Source organism: Nomascus leucogenys, chromosome 21 (genome assembly GCF_006542625.1).
Source record: "Nomascus leucogenys isolate Asia chromosome 21, Asia_NLE_v1, whole genome shotgun sequence".
NCBI classification, from domain to species: domain Eukaryota; kingdom Metazoa; phylum Chordata; class Mammalia; order Primates; family Hylobatidae; genus Nomascus; species Nomascus leucogenys.
In genome coordinates, this window is record NC_044401.1 from 46818616 (window position 1) to 46837331 (window position 18716).

At 52.9% G+C, this 18716-nt stretch overlaps 1 protein-coding gene across 2 annotated transcripts in view; it reads right to left on the reverse strand.

Annotated features, from left to right (window-relative positions):
- The window catches only part of UROC1 (urocanate hydratase 1), a 36858-nt gene extending 21796 nt beyond the window's left edge, over positions 1-15062 (reverse strand). Inside the window, exons 1-9 of one of the 2 annotated variants that reach the window (XM_030801742.1) lie at positions 14889-15062; positions 8092-8222; positions 7016-7109; positions 5847-5906; positions 5398-5526; positions 5174-5235; positions 3359-3425; positions 3115-3258; positions 1436-1524 (exon numbers count right to left, since the gene is read on the reverse strand). In XM_030801742.1, coding sequence (XP_030657602.1) covers positions 1436-1524; positions 3115-3258; positions 3359-3425; positions 5174-5235; positions 5398-5526; positions 5847-5906; positions 7016-7109; positions 8092-8222; positions 14889-15014 — 902 coding nt within the window. In that variant the 5' untranslated portion in view covers positions 15015-15062. The remainder of the gene's footprint in view (positions 1-1435; positions 1525-3114; positions 3259-3358; positions 3426-5173; positions 5236-5397; positions 5527-5846; positions 5907-7015; positions 7110-8091; positions 8223-14888) is intronic. The other variant, XM_030801743.1, reaches the window with a different exon arrangement.
- Between the last annotated feature and the right edge of the window lie 3654 nt (positions 15063-18716).

Consider the following 18716-nt stretch of genomic DNA (forward strand, 5'->3'; position numbering starts at 1 on the left):
ATGTGTTTATGCATGTTTGTGTTTGTGTGTGCATGTGTGTATGTCTGTGTCTATATTTATGTGTGTGTGTGTGTGCATGTGTGCACTGTGTGTGCCTATGTGTGCATGCATGTGTTGTGTCTGTTTATGCGTGCGTCTATGTGTTTGTGTTTATGTATGTGTTGTGTGTTATGTGTTATGTGTCTGTGTTTATGTGCGTGCATGTGTGTGTTGTGTTTGTGTGTGCAAGTATGTGTGCATGTGTGTGCTGTGTTCTCTGTGTATGTGTGTTTGTATGTGTTAAGTGTGTTTATGTGTGTTATGTGTGTGTTATGTGTGTTTGTGTGTGCAAGCATGTGTGCATGTGTGTGCTGTGTTCTCTGTGTATGTGTGTGCATGTGTGTGTTAAGTGTGTTTATGTATGTGGGTGTGTCTGTGTGGTTATATGTGTGTGCATGTGTGTTGTGTGTGTGTTTATGTGTGTGCATTTATGTGTGTCTGTACATGCACACACTCAGGATGCTAAACAGCCTGAATAGGGATGGGAGTTAGGTCGGGGAAGCCCCTCACAGCACACCTGGAGTGTGGAATATCTTCTATCATTGATGAAAAATTATCTGAGATTTCTAAAGAGAGTGCTATGTGGTTGGATTGGTATTTTAGAATGATCTAGGTCAAAATAGTTCACTGCATCATTTCTCAAATTTTGTTTACATTTTCATCAGAAACCGCTTTTAAGCCCCTGAGGAGATTCTACTCGAAGCCAGGCGGGCAACCACTGCACCGATGTGTCTTCCCGTAACAGGACTCTGCTCTGCACAGTAAATTAATTGACAGGATGCTTCAAAAGTGGCATCCGAGCAGGAGCCCCCAAGGCAGTTTTCCCACCGTCCCACTGAAATACCTCTGAAGACTTTGCCTGGGGGTGAGGCGGAGAAACCCACCGACTGCTCCTCAGCACCCTGGGCGAAGGTCTGCCCTGGAGCACAGGGAGGGAGTGCACGCCTCGCAGGCTCGCCACTGCAACAGCGCAGGGCAGCCCCTATCACGGGCCGGGCTGGCTTTGCAAGCCCACACAGCAGGGAAAAGAAGACTCGTGCTTCGCAGAACCAGGGTGGAGCATGGGAGCCCCAAGAAGGCTGCCCAAAGCCCATCAGAGCCAAGTGTCTGACACCAAGCCCACAGCCCAGTGGCTGCCTCCATGCCGGCAATGACAGAATGTTGGAGGCCCTTCCAGAGGCTTCTGCCCTGTCACCACCCGCGGGTCAGCCCTTGTGTGCGTGTGCATGTGTGTGCGCATGTATATGCACATGTGCATGTATGTGTGGTGCCCACATGTAGCCAGCTGTCGGGCATTAAACAGGCCCACACCAAGCTGCCCCATGGGGGTCCTCTTGTGGTCTCCTGCTGCCACGTGTTAGGTGTCAGGTGTCCAGAGTTGAGCTTGGAGCTGTACCTGAGCCTCTGGATGCAGCGGTCCAAGCTGTCAGTCACTTCCATCAGCCAGCCCTGCTTGTGGCGTTTCTCAAGGGCTGCTTTATCCACCTGGGGCCATGAGACATAGGGCCACCTGATTACAAATCTTCCCTAAGTGTATCATCCTCAACTAAGAAGGCGCCATCCCCAGTAGGTCCCTTGCTTTTCTATAACACAGTCTCAGGGAAGACACCATGAGCTGCCCTCCCTCTATTTATTCCTTCTCCCGCCTTCCTTATTAGCAGAACCCAGGTAGTGTTCAGGGTGACATGGTTCAGCCCCAGGAGATGGTCTATGTCCAAGCTAATCACAAGGACCTGTCTCCTATCTCCATCCTCCCTTGCAGACAAGAACATCGATTTCATCTAAGACTGACCGATGAGATAAAAGAAGGGGGTTTGGAGACATGACTTTTCTGAAAAAATAGAGTCATACCAGACACTTCGCTTCTCACCTCTTCCTGTCTTGAACATGGATAGGATGGCTGGGGTGGGGACAGCAATTGTTTTTACAAGGGAAGCCCAAGGGAATCTAGAGATATTAGCATCATTGAGCTGCCAAACCAATGCCAACACTGTTGGTTACATGAGAAAAATAAAACCCTATTTACACAAGCCGCTGTAGGTAGGTTTCTTGTTACCTGCAGCTCGGTGCACTCCTAACAAGCACAGGTAAGTATCATGTAGGTTTGGCATCAACTGAGTGCAAATCCCACTGGCACATATCGCCAAGGCTTGCCTCAAGGCTCCTTGCCTCCTCCACTTCTGACTTCCCTTCCTCTCCTTAGCACCCACCAAAGAAAGATGTGAGAGCCTACTATAGTTGGGATATATTTGTACCCCAAACCTCATGTTGAAATTTGATCCCTGGTGTTGGAGGTGGGGCCTGATGGGGGGTGTTTGGGTCATGGGGCAGCTTCCTCATGAATGGCTTGATGCAGTCGTTGCAGTAATGACTGAGTTCTTGTTCTGTTCGTTCCTACAAGAGCTGGTTGTTTAAAAGGTCCAGCACTTCCCTCTCCTCTCTCCGCTCTCCCTCTCTCACCGTGTGACCCACCAGACCCTCTTCACCTTCCACCATGAGTGGAAGCTTTCTGAGATCTCAACAGAAGCAGATGCGGGCACCATGCTTCCTGTACAGCCTGCAGAACTGAGTCAAAAAACCCTCGTTTCTTTATAAATTAGCCTCAGGTGTTCCTTTACAGAAACTCAAATAACTAAGATGGGGCCACTGAGGGAAAGCTGCCTGCACTCACCTCTATGGAGGGTGACCTGTCTGTTTCCCCGCCTGTTCAAGGTGGGGAGTCTATGAGTTTATTTATTCACACACATTCATTCCCTCCCATCAGTATTCCAGGGATGTGGTGGGATACAGGAAAGCTATACCCATAAATAAACCGTCAGAGTTTTATGGAAGGGCAGCCGACAGGCATTGCCCATGCAGGGTGATGGGCACTTTGAAGGCAGGAAGCTTACGCCACCATGGGAACCCACCCAGTGAGGTCCAGTGGGGCTTTTCAGAGGAGGCAAGAGTGGTCTGGGCGAGGAAGGATGAGAAGGGGAGTCTGTGGTGTGAGTGATCCGGGAGGAAGAAGGGAGTGAGGGAGGGAGTGAGGGAGGGAGGCAGGCAGGAGCGAAGGCCAGGAGCCCCCCAGCTCACCTCTGCTATCACACCGATGCACCCCACAATGACTGCGGCCTTGGCCTGAGCCCCACTCATTCCGCCGAGCCCAGAGGTGACAAAGACCTTCCCAGCCAAGTCCTCGATGCCCAGGTACCGACGCGCAGCATTCAACACAGTGAGCTGCAGGGAGAAAAGGTGGGGGCTCACTGCCCACTCCCAGCCCACCCCCTCCACCCCCCATGCTGGGAAGCCCACAGCCAGGCGTGGCCCCATCTCTCACCACCGTGCCGTGGACGATTCCCTGGGGACCGATGTAGCAGTAGCTACCTGCTGTCATCTGGCCGTACCTGACCACAGGGAGAGAAGCCAAGCCCAGGGCTCAGCCAGTGCCAGGCCCAGGTCCTCCCAGCCACTCCTTTTAGGAGGTTGAAATTAGTATTTAATTACCCAAGAGGCATTAATATATTCTCCTTTACATAAAATAGAGAGAGAGAGAGCACAGAGAACACAAGAAGGCTATGGATACCCTTGTCCCCTCTCGCCTCCCAGACATTTTACAAGCAGATTTTGTTCTGTTAAAAACTGTAGTGTAATTGGTGAAGAATTGTTTTGGGGAATATTTGGCTGTATGGACTCCAGATGAACGTGTGCAGCATGCCCACACTACATGCTTACGCCAGGCAGAGACACACACGAGGATGTTCACTGCAGCTTCAGGTGCAAGGGCCAAGACCTGAAGCTGCGGAGATGCCCCTCCACCGGAGACGAGAGAAGCGAGCGGCGGAAACGCCACATGGCAGAGAGGGACAGGGCCCTGCACTGTGCCCATGGAAGCAAGCCAGGTTGGGAGGCAAGAGGGTTAAAAAAATTAGTGCAATTGAACATTGCAGGTAAAGGAACAATATGTGAGATCTGCTTCCTGAAATGCAGCAATCTCCTAGCTCTCTTGTGAAGGTGGGAAAGGCAAGGCACAGAGGCCGGCTCGAATGGTCTAACCACCTAAATTGCCAAGCCCACATGCATAGAGAGTGTTTGGAAGAACACAGGAGACACTGTCAACTGGAGAATCTAGGATGTGAGAGGGATCTCCTTTTCAGTGTAGCTCCATTTATAATGCTTGATGAAATACTTTGCCTTGCCGGCCACTGTGGCTCATGCCTGTAATCCCAGCACTTTGGAAGGCAGAGGTGGGCGGATCAATTGAGGTCAGCAGTTCGAGACCAGCCTGGCCAACATGGTGAAACCCCATCTCTACTACAAATACAAAAAATTAGATGGCCGTGGTAGCACGTGCCTGTAATCCCAGCTACTCGGGAAGCTGAGGCGGGAGAATCACTTGAACCTAGAAGGCGGAGGTTGCAGTGAGCCGAGATCACACCATTGCACTCCAGCCTGGGCAATAAGAGCAAAACTCCATCTCAAAAAAAAAAAAAAAAAAAAAAAGGGAAAGAAAAAGAAATACTTTGCATTACCGCTATAACAAATGAAAAGCTTTCATTCCCTGAGAGGGGCTGTGAGAGACCTCTCTGGGGCACTGGCAGCATTCTGTGCCTAATGGTTTTGGTTGCACAGATGCACACTTTGTCAGAACCCAAAATGTGGTGCACGTAAGATGTGTGCATCTCATTACATGCAAGTTTCACCTCCAAAGAAAAAAAACCGTAAACCAATATTGAATTCCAGTCAGTAATATTTTCAATTGACTTTGAGATGCATAAAAAAAAAAGTTGAATGGATGGATAGGCAGAGGGACAGATAGCCACATGATAAAGTGAGTATGGTAAGTAGCACATTCATCACAGAAATTCGGTGGTATTCACTGTAAATTCGGTCAATTTTCGTATGTTTGAAATTGTTCATAATAAAATTTTGGAAAAAGGCAGGATCTAAAATTGTAGGTTCTCTTGCATTCAAAAATATAAAATTTGTAAGCATATTCATAAAACTACTAGGGAATATGTAAAAATAAAATTAATTATGCTACAGTTCTGTGACTATGTCTTTCAAAACTTGTATTTAATGTCACCATTTTGCTTTATAATGACTCATGGCTAACAGGGAAACACGGTGTAAATAGACTGAAATAGCGACTTACATTGTAACCCCCAGGGCAAAGAGCTTCTCATACTCTGTCCGGGAGGAGTAGTTGGGAATGACCTGGAGAAGAAGATGGGGGCAGACAGAGGGGCTGAGGGCTTGGAGGGTGAGCACAGAGCCCTGGGGATGATGCACAGCGTTGGGTCACTGGGCTTTCTTTCCAGGTCAGCACCCTCCCTTTGGAGCCCTGGGCAGGTGCTGTGCCAGCTGATGGGGACCCACCATCCCATTGGTGATAACGAGCCGTGGAGCACTGCGGCTACTGGGAAAGAGGCCGAGTGGGTGCCCACTGTACATGACCAAAGTCTGCTCCTCTGTTATCTTCGACAAGTAGAACATGGTCAGCCAGAACTGGGGGAAGAGCAGAGCGTGGGGATTCTGTCAACAGAAGCAGCACCCCACACCCAGCCTCACACCACCGTCCACACCCAGACAGCTCCCGCAGGCCCCTAGGTCTCCATTCCACTCCAGTGGCCCTGGTGCCTCCCTCAACACCACCTTGCCCATTCCTATAACCGGAAATTTCCCCACACAATCTCCAATGCTGGAGCCTCAGGCACCAGGGAGGCAGAGGCCTGCATCCTGAGCCATGGGTTTGTAAGCTCCCATGCCAGAGGACCAGACTAGGGGAAAGGCCAGGGGTGGGGGCGAGGCCACACAGTGTGCAGTACCTGAGCCCAGTTGCTGAACACCTGCCCATTTCCTCCGTAGGTCACCAGCTCCTGGGGAAACTGAGGAAGACACGGGGTCATCTGAGATGAGGGCCTGGGAAGGGCCTATGGAGCTGCAGACAGGGAGAGAAAGGGCCCCCATCCCCTGGGGACCCAACGGGGCAAGGAGAGAAGCCAGAAGGGTGGGGCCCAGGGACAGACACATCTGCAAGAACACCGGCCCCGGCTGCGACTGGAGCAAGGGCTCAGCTTGGGGTCAGGGGAAGATCTGGGTCTGGGGTCCCTCTGGGAACTCAGCCTGGGGTCAAAGGCAGGGTCGATCTGTGACCAGGGTCTGGGGCCAGGGCCGGGGTTTAGGGCGTTCCCACCTACTAGGCGAAGTGGTCACATTCTGGCAACATATCACCCCCAAGGAATGCAGGGACACACCCCAGAGGCATTCCATTCTCAAATATGGGCAGCTGCTCTATAGACTGGCTCAGGGTGTCCAAGACAGGCACATGGGGCCAGATACATGTTACCCAATATGGTGGCCATCAGTCATGAGTGGCTTTTCAGCTCTGCTCCTTGCATAGATACACCCCTGATTTCAAAGGCTCAGGATGAAAAACAATGTTAAATATCTCATTAATAATGTTTATATAGATTACATGTTAAAATAATAATATTTTGGATCTGGGCATGGTGGCAGGTGCCTGTAGTCCCAGCTACCCGGGAGGCTGAGGTGGGAGGATCACTTGAGCCCCAGAGGTTGAGGTTGCAGTGAGCCAAGATCAAGCCACTATACTCCAGCCTGGGCCACAGAGTGAGACCCTGTCTCTCCAAAAAAAAAAAAAAAAGTAAAAAAAAAATATTTTTGATATATCAGGATGAATAAAATATAGTGTAAATTTGTTTATTTTTACTTTTTCATATGGCTGCTAGAATATTTAAAATTGGACGTGTGTCCACTGCAGGCACAGTGACGTCCTGGTTTTGAGGCTGTACTATAGATTCCGATGCAACCACTGCGAGAAGCCCAGGGAAGGGCCAGGGACTTCTCTTACTAGCTTTGCAACGTCCTGTGAATCTATAATTATCTCAAAATTAAGAGCTTAAAAGCATGACACGTGTGTCTGGTGTTCTGTTTCTGCTGGACAGTGCTGGGCCTCAGTTTCCCTGGTTATTACCTGGGCCACGGCAGGATCCAGGTTGTTCATAATCATATGCATGATGGCGGCAGCCGCTTTCGTCTGGCAGGGGTACAGCTCAATCGGGTAGGCCCTGCAAGGGAAAGCCCAACCGCCAGCCTGCCCTTCCCGCCAAAGCACAGCATCTAGCCCGGCCCCGCCCAGCCCCTGGCCGCTCAGGCAAGGATAGCGGAACACAGGGCCTGCAGAACTAGCTAGGAACGTACAGTGGGGGCTCCAGAGCCACTAGGGCTGAGGGAGGTGGCGTTCAGGCCCCAACCCACCCTGCCCTCCCTCCCCACTTGGCACGCTCCACCTGGGAGACAGCTGCTGGCAAAGCAGAACTGATGGCTGCTCTCCAGAAGCCTCTCCCTCTGGGGAAGGCTTATTCATTTGTTCTTTCATTCATTCAACAAACACTTTTGGGCACCAATTCTCCAGCAGGTGCCAGGCCCAGAGGTAGTGGCTGGAGTGAGGAACGTGGCTCCTACTTTAAAGGGAACAACCCTGGCATGACTCAAGTCAAGCCTGGGCCGCTGGCACCTTCAAGAACAATAAACTGCAGAAATGCAGACTAGAAGCTCCACTCTAGAACTGCTGGGTCTGAAATTGGGGTGAAGCCTGGCAGCCCGTGTTCCCACAAGGCCTCCAGGGGTTCTGTGCACACTGTGGTTTGAGACCCTCATCGAGATCGTGAGGTATTTGAAGTCACTGCCAGAGCTCCCCAAAGCTCTCCCTGCCCTCTGGCAGAACAACAAGCCACGGTTTTTAAAACGGGTTGTGTATACAGTTTGGCTCCAGAATTGCACAGGACTGGCTGCTCAGGACAGATGGGCCGGGCCTGAGAGACCTGAGAAGCTGCCCCCATCTTCTGGCAGGCTCAGAGCTGCAACCAGCGCTGGGCTCCAGCTTCCGAGGCGACGACACAGAATCTTCCCTCCCCTGCCTCCTAGTCTGGTAAGACTGGGTTTCCTCCTCACTGCTGACTCCCCCCCTCATTCCTGGCCCCCAGCACAGTCCCTGCGGGAGCTGCCTGCCCCTCTGGGTCCCTTTGAAGCTGTGCCCACAAGGCTGACCTCATTTCAATGTCGGGGCAAAACCGGTACATGTAGATGTGCCCGTACAGTTGCAGCTCCTGGGCAAACTCTGGGGCCAGCAGCTTCTGGACATCCGGCGGGAAGTAGCGCAGGGCGTTCCTCAGCGCCAGCTGGGGTAGGAGAACAGAGAGGCAGTGGGGGCTGAGGCTCCAGGCCCAGTGTTCTGAGACCCCGCGACGGGCCATCCTCCTCCGAAATGGATTTGTCTCTGCTCCACTCAGAAGCCTGTTGCCCACCCAGAGACTGTTCTCACCCCAGGCCCATCTACAGTGTCACCTCCTGCAGAAAGCCTTCCCTGATTGCCCCCTCCTGCCCCTTTCATGAAGGCAGACCGATCCCTCTCTCTTCTTGCTTACGGTGAACCATCTCCTGTTCTGGGGATAGCACTGCTTACCCCCAGGCAGGGACCAGAGAGGGGCCTGCCTGAGGCTTGTGGCTAAGGTGTAGAATGCAAAAGCTCCAGGGGGGAAAGTAGACCCCACATGGCCTTAAGTACCCTGTGCAAGTGCAAGCACATACAAGAAAAAGCTGTCAAAAGCAACATATATTTACACACACACATGAACTCTTACGATCATGAGCCACAGGAAGCAATTCCTATGGCTACCCAGATACATACACCCATACTCCATGCAACAAGACAACCTTCCCACGTGGGTTCTAATACATCCATCCTCTTCTAGCTCCTTTCATTTCACTTTCAAGTCAATACTGCTGCACCTCCTAAACGATTTTGCAGCCTGCTGGTAGGCAGTAGCTGCAGCCTGAGACCACCGTCCTCACTATTCTAAAGGCAGTGCCAGCCTCAGGCTCGGGGCTTGATGGGACATTTTACTCATGTGCTAGACAAGGAGGACCTCTTTCATCATCAGTTGTGTCAAATGCATTAGAAACATTGTTCAGATAATTACATAGCTCAAAAAGTACAACAAAGGTTCTGTGAAAATTAGTGAATTTAAAATCGTGTCAGTTGATGGAAATGACTCGGCCATTCTTAAAGGTGAAATGTGTAAGAAGCTCAATCTGTTCTAAAATGAAGCACAAACTTGTGCCCTAAGCAAAGGAGATTCTGGCAATTTTTCCAAATCCTAAATACAGCCTCAAAGCTCTGTCTGCCACATTTTCCCCTTATATAAAATTTCCATTTGCTAACCGTTGAATTTTTCTTTATTGCTGAAATTCGGTAATTTAGCCTAGATATGTCTTCATGTTGATTATTCTATATCAAGGGTTTTTTTTCTTTCCAGGATAAAGTGTCTTTTTATCTGCAATTTCACGTTTTTATTTAGTTCGTGAAAGTTGTCTTCTATTTTTGTTTAATACTTCATCCTCTGTATCTAGAGTTACCTAACAGGCATGCAATAAATATTCTTTTAAGTGGGGAAGAAAGGCTCACTCTCACTGGCCTGGATTTAATCCTCCATGCCTTGGACTGGAGGCAGCTCTCAGCATTAAAACAAGACGATGGGGCTCACACAGGTCACTTGACCTGCCCAAGTCCCTGCAACAGGACTGTGGGTGGCCTGGAGGGAGGCCCAGTGCCTCCGCCCACCCTGGCAACCTCAGCAGAGGAGGAGTCTCAGGCTGAGCAATGCCCACTGTTCCCAGGAAGGGCTGTGTGGTGTGATGGGGCCCGCGGCTTCCTGATGACCACGGAACAGTGGGCACTGCGGCACTGCATCCAGCTCCCTCCAGAAGGAGCACGGTGCTCCCAGGATTTTTATATGTTTATGCTATGAAAAATATAAGGCTAGGCGTGGTGGCTAATGCCGGTAATCCCAGCACTTTGGGAGACCAAGGTAGGAGGATCACTTGAGGCTAGGAGTTCCAGATGAGCCTGGGTAAAATAGGGAGACCCCCCATTTCTACAAAAAGTAAAAAATTGCCAGGCATTGTGTATATGCCTGTGGTCCCAGCTACTCGGGAGGCTGAGGTAGGAAGATTGCTTGAGCCCGGGTGTTTGAGGTTACAGTGACCTATGATCACGCTGCTACACTCCAGCCTGGACAAAACTAGAGTCTGTCTCTAAAATGTGTATATGTATATATATATATATATAGTGAACTTTTCAAACATGTAAACATAAACCAGGATAGTCTTGTATGTAATAGTTGTGCCAAAAAATGAGGCTTACAAGACACACTAAGAAAGCAAAGAGCAAGCATGATTTAACATCACTACACTTGCACTATTTCTTGATCACTGTCCAGTAAAACCCACTTCAGGTTTCTGACCTCTGGAACTGTAGAGAATAAATATGTGTTGTTTTAAGCCACTACACTTGTGGCAATTTATTACAGCAGACATGGGAAGCTAATACAGGCAGTAACAGAACCCTGCCTCGGGCATCAGGGCACCTGGGCCAGGCGCACGCCTGTCCTGCATGGTGGCTGAGCACCGAAATGAAAGGATGCCAGCCTGCGACGTAGTTCAGCCCACAGAGCAGGGTGTGTGTGTGTGTGTGTGTGTGTGTGTGTGTGTGTGTGTGTGTTCAGCCTAGGACTTACTTTCATTCTAACCTGGCAGTCTACTTGTGGGGCAGTAGCTCACTTTTAAACCTCACCCACCTGAAAGTTTCTGACTGTCACTATTTCTGCCAGAAACCATGGCCACTATCCAAATGGCTTGGCTTCATTTGAGTCACTCGTTCCTGCACCCCACTAGTGCAGCCTTCATCAGGGTCTCCGCCAGCTCTAGGCGGAGGCTGCATTGGAGGCTGCCAGGAGCTGCAGCCAGACTTCCTTCTCCACATCTGTGCACTCTGCCTCCTGGGTGCGGACAGCACTCTGGGCTGCATGGGCTGCAGTGGCTCTGCGAGGCTGCTGTGGCACAGGCCTGCCACATGGCACATGCACATTGCCGCTCTCTGACTGCCCTTTCCCCATCTGTAAAGTGGACATAATAACAGTACCCACCTCAGAGGACTGCCTTAGAGACTCAATTAATTGAGGTACTTAGAACAGCCCCTGGCACACCTAAGTGTGTGTGAGTGGCCGGCTGTCAAAACTGTCATCTCCCACACTCGTGGGCCTCCATGCTGCCCATTCTTTCTTCCAGCTGGGCCTCTGCCCACCCCACCCCTCTGGGACCTCCATAGAAGCCTCTATACTCTGTGGGGGGGCATAGTTAAGCAGCAGATATGCTCCTATTCAGAAACCTTCATGGGCTCCCTATTACCCATTTGATATGGCCATGCTGTTCCTGGCATTTAGAGTCCTCCCTTAGCCGGCTGGGTCTGGCTCTCCAAGCTCAATACCAAGCCCCGGTCTGCACAGAACCTCCTTCACCCTGACACGCCTCAGATAGCTCCATCTCCACAACTGTGCACACTGCCTCCCTTTGTCTCCAAATGGCCTTTCTTCTTTCCCAGGCTAGGAACCTTGCCTAAGCTGCTATAGCCACCTCTTCCAAGAAGTCATGTCAAGTTTCTCCTGCTGGCTGAAATCTTATGGGATATTAGTTAGAGCTCCTAGCGCAACTCTTATTCATTCAGCAAACATGTGCTGCTGTCACTGGAGACCTGGAAATGAACCCGGTGGAGCTCTGCCCCTCAAGAAGTTCAGGAGGCGAGTACATTGGTAGTGATGGGGACACAGACGCTAGCCATCTTTGGATCTGCTGTTGGATGCCCGGCACAGGCGCTGTGGGTGGGGTGGATTTGGGGAAAAGGTCACCAGGAGAAACTGCGCCTGGGGGGAGGTACTGAGGACATTTTTAACAGGGGAACTGCTCCAGTCGTGTGACTGAAGTTTCCCTGCGCACGGTGAGAGCTGTGTCGGGTGCATGCTGAGAGTGTCCTGATTGACTTGGCAAAGGAAGGCCCCACTCCAGTTACAGAGCTCCGTTAAAGACGAGCAAAGAATGACGCACACGTTAGTTCATCCAAATAGTGAAACATTATGCAGCCATTCAAAGACAGGGCCCTCTAAATGCACCAAGAAGGAAAAATCTGAAAAAACCTAACGTGTATAGATGCTTCTGCTTGTATTTTTAAGAGAGTTCACAGACGTCTTCTGCACTGCATAGACGGATAGAATGTGTTTCTGAAATTCTTGAGTAGTTTTCCGTAAAGAAAAAGTAGGAGGAAAGTCTATATAACCTTGTCACCTACTTTATGTCATTTGGTCTTCTCCACAACCCCCTGGTGTCATTGTTTTCATCTTCGGCTTACAAATGCCAAAAAATAAGCCCATGGTAACTTCAGAAGGTGAACTGGGGAATTTACACTTTTATACATTCAATTTCTTATCTCATAAAATTGTCTTCAAATACATATGTTAAAGATCAACGCAACACATTTAAATAAAAAATAGAAGTCAAGCCGCAGGACTCAGGGAGCTGCCCATAGCCCTCAGACCCGCACCCGCTCCTACTCCAAGGGCGTCCTGACCTTCGAGCAAAGGACATAACCCAGCAAAGCCCAGGTGGCCACTCCTCCACCTGGAGTCACCCTCTCCCAGCACAAGACACCCTGGGAGCTGATCACAGCCACAGGGCGCCGCAGGGGATATGCAGGCCGCAGGGCCCTCCCTGAGCTCCGGGGTGAAGGTTGAGGCATTGGCGCCCAGCAGGGAGGTGACCAAGGGGAAAAAACATTAACAACACCTGGACAACTGGGAGATGGGCCAAGAGGAGCAAAGGGGCAGGACCACCTGCTTGCAATCTGCCCCTGAGTACCCACCACCTACCCGCCCCTGTCCAGGAGCCACCACTTACCAGCCTCCCCAGCACCTGACACCTACTCTCCCCTGCCCCCTAGTGCCCACCACCTACCCTCCCCCTGTCTCCCAGCACCCACCACCTACCCCTTCCACTCCCCAGCACCCACCACCTACCCTCCCCCTTATCTGCCCAGCACCCACCACCTACCCTCCCCCAACCCCCATTACCCACCACCTACCCTCTCCCTCATCTGCCCAGCACCCACCACCTACCCTCTCCCCAACCCCCAGTGCCCACCACCTACCCTCCCCCCAACCCCCAGTGCCCATCACCTACCCTCCCCCCACCCCAGCACCCAACACTTACCCTCCCCCACCCCCAACATCTACCACCTACCCTCCCTGTCCCCCAGCACCCGACACCTACCCTCTCCGCCCCCCAATGTCCACCACCTACCCTCACTGTCCCCAAGTACCTGCAATCTACCCTCCTCCTGTCCCCCAGCGCCTACCACCTACCCACCCCCTCCTCACCCCAGCACCCACCACCTATCCTCCCAACTCCCAGCACCCACCACATATTGTCCCCTGTCCCCCAGCACCCACCACCTACTGTCCCCCACCTCCCAGTGCCCACCACCTACCCACCCCCTCATCACCCCAGCACCCACCACCTACTGTCCCCCACCTCCCAGTGCCCACCACCTACCCACCCCCTCATCACCCCAGCACCCACCACCTACCTTCCCCCTCGTCCCCCAGCACCCACCAGCTAGCCTCCTCCCACCCCCAGCACCCACCACCTACCCTCCCCCTTGTCCCCCAGCACCCACCACCTACACTCCCCCCACCCCAGCACCCACCACCTACACTCCCCCCACCTCAGCACCCACCACCTACCCTCCCCCCATCACCCAGCACCCACCACCTACCATCCCCCACCCCAGAACTCACCACCTACCCTCCCCCCACCCCAGCACCCACCACCTACCCTCCCTGTCATCACCCCAGCACCACCACCTACCCTCCCCCACCCCAGCACCCACCACCTACCCTCCCCCCCAGCACCCACCACCTACCCTCCCCCCTCCTCCCAGTGCCCACCACCTAACCTACCCTCCGGGCCCCTCCCCCATCTCCTTTTCCCTCCAGCACCCGCTCCTCCTGCCCCCAGTGCCCTACTCCCACAAGGACCCCCAGCATCCTCCTAGCCCCCCAACTCCCCTCCACCCCCACACCCACCAACCTGCTTCCCCTTTCCCCCTTCTCCAGCGCCAGCTCTGCCCTGAGCGACCCCTACTGTCCCCACTGTGTCCTGTTAGGCCTCTGTGGGTGGCTCCAGAAAAGTCCAGGGGGCTCCGGTGCAAAGGCCAGCCATCTTTATCTGGGGAGGTAGGATTCCTCTTTTAATCTTTATGCTTGTTTGCAGTTTCCACTTCTCTACTGTTTCTGAAATTCTTGAATTGTTTCAGTAAAAAGTAGGAGGAAAGTCTATATAACCGTGTCACCTACTTTATTTCATTACTCTTCTCCACAACCCCCTGGTGTCACCATTTTCATCTCAAGCTGACAAATGACAAAAGGGAGGTTCCCAGACAGGGCACCACTGGCAAGCATGCACCATCCCTGGACTGCTTTGCTGTTAGGTGAGGGGATACTGGCCTCAGCCCATCTTTCCCTAGCACCTGCCTGCCGGCTACAGGGTTCAGCCATGCAGCCAAGTTCTCCGGATTTGCAGGAGGGACATTTGCAAATGAAAACAAGAGCTGACCTGTGCGCAAACGTTCTGCATGTTGGGGCGGACCCGGTGCTGGGTGTGGGACACTTCACACCCGCCCAAGGCCTCCTCCCACTGAAGGTGGCCAAAGTGCCACCACTGACCGGCTGCTGACCTTGAGCCTCAGGGTCCTCATCTGTAAACAGGCATGGCGATCCTGCACCCAAGGACGGCTGCACCCAAGAGACAGAGTCCACCGTGCATTGCACCCACACAGGCTGGAGCCCCTGGAGTCCAGGGTGGGCAGCTGAGCAGCTCCCACCAAGAGGGCAGGAAGCCTGGGTGCTCACTATGGACCGCCTGGAGGACGCCTAGAGGCCAAGGCCTAGGGAGCTTACCTGTTTCTCCGCGGGGCTGAGGCCGGGGGTCCTGACTGGGGCATGGGGCACCCCAGCCTGGCGCCCCCGGTTCTCTGGGAGGGGCCGCAGGGGCAGGCCAGAGCACAGCGCCTGGAGGCTGGACATGTGTGACTGAGATGGAGGCAGAGGCCAGCACTGTGGGGAGGCCAGGAAGAGACTGGGCAGATAGGGCCCAGCAGGGCGGGGACCTCCAGCCCTAGGGCCACCTCCTCCAGCCTCTCATTGGGCGTCCGGCCTGTGCAGGGAGCCATGTGCAGGTCGTAGGGTCACTGGCCTCAGGCAGGGCACTTGCAGAGCTGACCTGGGGAGGACAGTGCTCTGCAGGAGGGCAGGCTTCACAATGGAGAGGGGGGCTGGGCTCATTTCCCCTTCCAGGAGGGCTGTGCTGTCCCGGACAGCTTTAGGGGGTGGGTGGGGCTCTAATGCTGGGGTGTGCTGTGGCAGCCCTCTGGCGCACCACACCAAGCATTCTATGTGGGGATTTGCATCTTGATGATGAGGAGATGGGGAGCCACGTGACACTGAACCGGGCACAGAGTGTAGATCCCCTCCTCCTGCTACCTCCTGCTGGGGGGTGGGGTGACAGGTGGAGCGGGAGCCCCCAGCAGCAGGTGTGCCCTCCTCGGCTCCCACTGGGGGGCTGGGTGACAGGTGCGGTGGGGGCCCTCAGTGGCAGGTGTGCCCTCTTCAGCTCCTGCTGGGGGGCACACCGCTCTACCCCCTCCCAAAGCTCTTTTTGAAGGACCTGCCTGAGGGATGACCCTCATCCCCAAATCTGTTAACAACTCTGCCAGAAAGCACTCTTCATGAGCCCTATACTACGGCTGGAGAAACCAAGGCCCGGGTCTCCCTCACACAGCCAAGAAGTGGCCAAAGCTGAATTCCAGCAGTCTGGGGGAAGCGACACACCTGGGTGTACCCAGTGCAGAGCCTGACCAGCCCTGTGGCCTTTGGCCATGTCCTGTCCACACAAGTGGGTGGTGATGGACAGCTCGGCTGCAAGGTGGCGGAGTGCCGTTAGGCAAGCCCCAGTGCAGGGCCCGCACATGGAAGCCCAGCTGCCTTCTGAGTGCTTGCTCTTCTGAGAGCATCCTGTGGGTCAGCCCTGAGGGGTATGTTGCCCCCATTTTAAGGATGAAGACACAGGTGGAGAGAGTGACGGGACTTGCCCAGGGTTACACAGCCAGTCATGGGGGGAGCTGAGATTGGAGCCCTGAGGACCCAGAGGTCTGGATCTAGCACCCTCCCATCCACACTGGCCCTTTTGCAGCACAGGGAGGGTGCCTTTAATGGGGGTGATGTGAGACTGTGACAGAATAAGAAACGGGCTTTGGTCTCTTCCCTGTTCCTGCCACAAAGTCCCTGAGGCCCTGGTAGATAGAAACTCTAGGAGAATCTTTTGTTCTAACATTTGGTCTTTGACCCTGGTTCCTGACACAGAGCTCCTAAATCTGTTGGAATTTCCTGGGTGACAGGAGCGGAGCTCTTTTGTTCTAATGAGGGAACTCTTGGCAGATCCCTGATATCCTTAGGATGGGGGCTGGTTGACAAGGGAACCAACCTGTGATTAGAGGGTTGGAATCTTCAGCAGCCCCCTGACTTCGGGGAGGAGAGAGAAGCTGAAGGCTGAGTTGATCACCAAAGGCCAATGATTTAGTCAATCATGTAGGTCATGAAGCCTCCCTAAAAACCCAAAAGGACATGGTTCAGAAGAGCTTCCCAACAGCTGAGCACAGGCAGATTCCTGGAGACGGGCATGCCCAGGGAAGGCATAGAAGCTCTGTGCATCTTCCCCACACCTCATCCTGGGCATCTCGTCCATCTGGCTGTTCATGTATATTCTTTGTAATGTCCTTTATAAGAAACCAGTACACATCAATAATAAAGGGTTTTGCTGAGTTTCATGAGCCACAGTAGCAAATTAAATGAACCCTGGAGACCCCAGTTTATAGCCAGACTGTGGTCAGAACCACAGTCCACAGACCACAACCTGTGCTTGCAGCATCTGAAGTGGGGGGCGATCTTGTGGGACTGAGTCCTCAACCTGTGGGATCTCATGCCATCTCCAGCAGGTGGTGTCAGAGTTGAGTTCACTGGGACACCTAGCTGGAGGGGACACCTAGCTGGAGGAGACACCCAGCTGAAAAGCTGGCTGCTGGCTGCCCACATGTACTTTGGTGACTGGGGCATGTCGTGTTGTGTGAATGAAGAAGGAAAAGGTTTGTTCTCATACTGGGCCTGTGGCATCTCTGCTCCTCACCAGCCGGGGCCACCTGGGACAGAGCATGCAGAAAGGCACTCAGGCTTAAGCATCCCACACTCAATCCTTCTTATGACAGGTGCTGTTGCAGGCCCTGGGAACAGAGTGCCCAAGACAGAAGTTGTGCGGCCTGGATGCCAGCGGCCAGCACCTTCGGCTGTCTTCTCAAGGGTGTCTTCTGATGACCCTGAGTGTCCTCTTCCCACTCAGAGGGCAGCTGGAAGGGATGGAGAATTAGCAGCCCCTCCCCATCTGCCCAGGGAGCAGCCCCTAAGCACCCAGGTCCCTTGCCCCTTAGGGTGGGAGATTGCACCTCGGTCAGCTGCTTCCCCTGCCCAGCTCACCATGCACTCCCCAACAGACAGACCCTTAACAAACTGCACTGAGACCTGGTCTCAGGGCCCGCTGCACAGGACACCCTGCATCTCATGGCTCAAGAGCAGCCAGAAGTCCAGCAGGTTTTCTGAAATCTCCTGAGTTTTAAACATCAGCAACCAATTTGTGAAAAGGTGAACATTGTGCAGAAGTCGTGTGGGTGGCGTCCATGTCACATCTCGACTGGGCTACTGCACTGTGGTTCTGCAAGATCTTAGCACTGGGGGAAAGTGGGTAAAGGGGACATGGGATCTTTCTTCCTTACAACTGCACACAAATCTAGTGACCCCAAAATAGTTTAATTAAAAGCAAACAAACATTGCCTAACTATTTAAAAGCACAAAGATCTTGGTTGACACGGTGGCTCATGCCTGTAATCCCAGCATTTTGGGAGGCTGAGGCGGGAGGATGACCTGAGGTCAGGAGTCCGAGACCAGCCTGGGCAATATGGCGAAACCCCGTCTCTACTAAAAAAACAAAATTAGCCAGGCATGGTGGTGGGCGCCTGTAACCCGGCTACTTGAGAGGCTGAGGCAGGAGAATCGCTTGAACCCAGGAGGCGGAGTTTGCAGTGAGCTGAGACTGCGCCACTTCACTCCAGCCTAGGCGAAAGATCAAAAAAAAAAAAAAGAGAATGAAGACCTCACAGAAGTTAAATATGGCAGGCTGCTAGGTTCAAACAACCCTGGCTACATCACTCTCTAGCTGTGTCCTTGGGTAAGTTACTGAGCCTCTCGGTGCCTCAGTTTCCTCATCTGTAAAATGAGAGTCTATTATGTACCTCATAGGATGCATCTGAGGATCACATGAGATAACACGCATGAAGGGCTTAGAATAGTGCCTCACACAGAATACGTGCCAGACAAGATGAAGTATTATTTTTCTAACAGTTTCCTCCATGAAATAAAAAGCATCGTCTCTCACAGAGACAGCTCTGGCTTCTCTCCTGGCCCCCACCTCCTCCCTGCCTCCCACAGAGCAGCAGAGGTGCCGTCTGTGATTCAGCTGTTCTTCATGGACGGCTTCCCTCTGTGCTTAGAAAAACCCACCCGTGGGATCTGGACTCCCTGTCTGCCTCTCTGACTTCACCCATTCACTCTCGCCCACTCCAGAACCTCCCTGCTGCTCCTAGGACAAGAGGTGGTGGTTCTAAAACATGCCCACAAATTCCT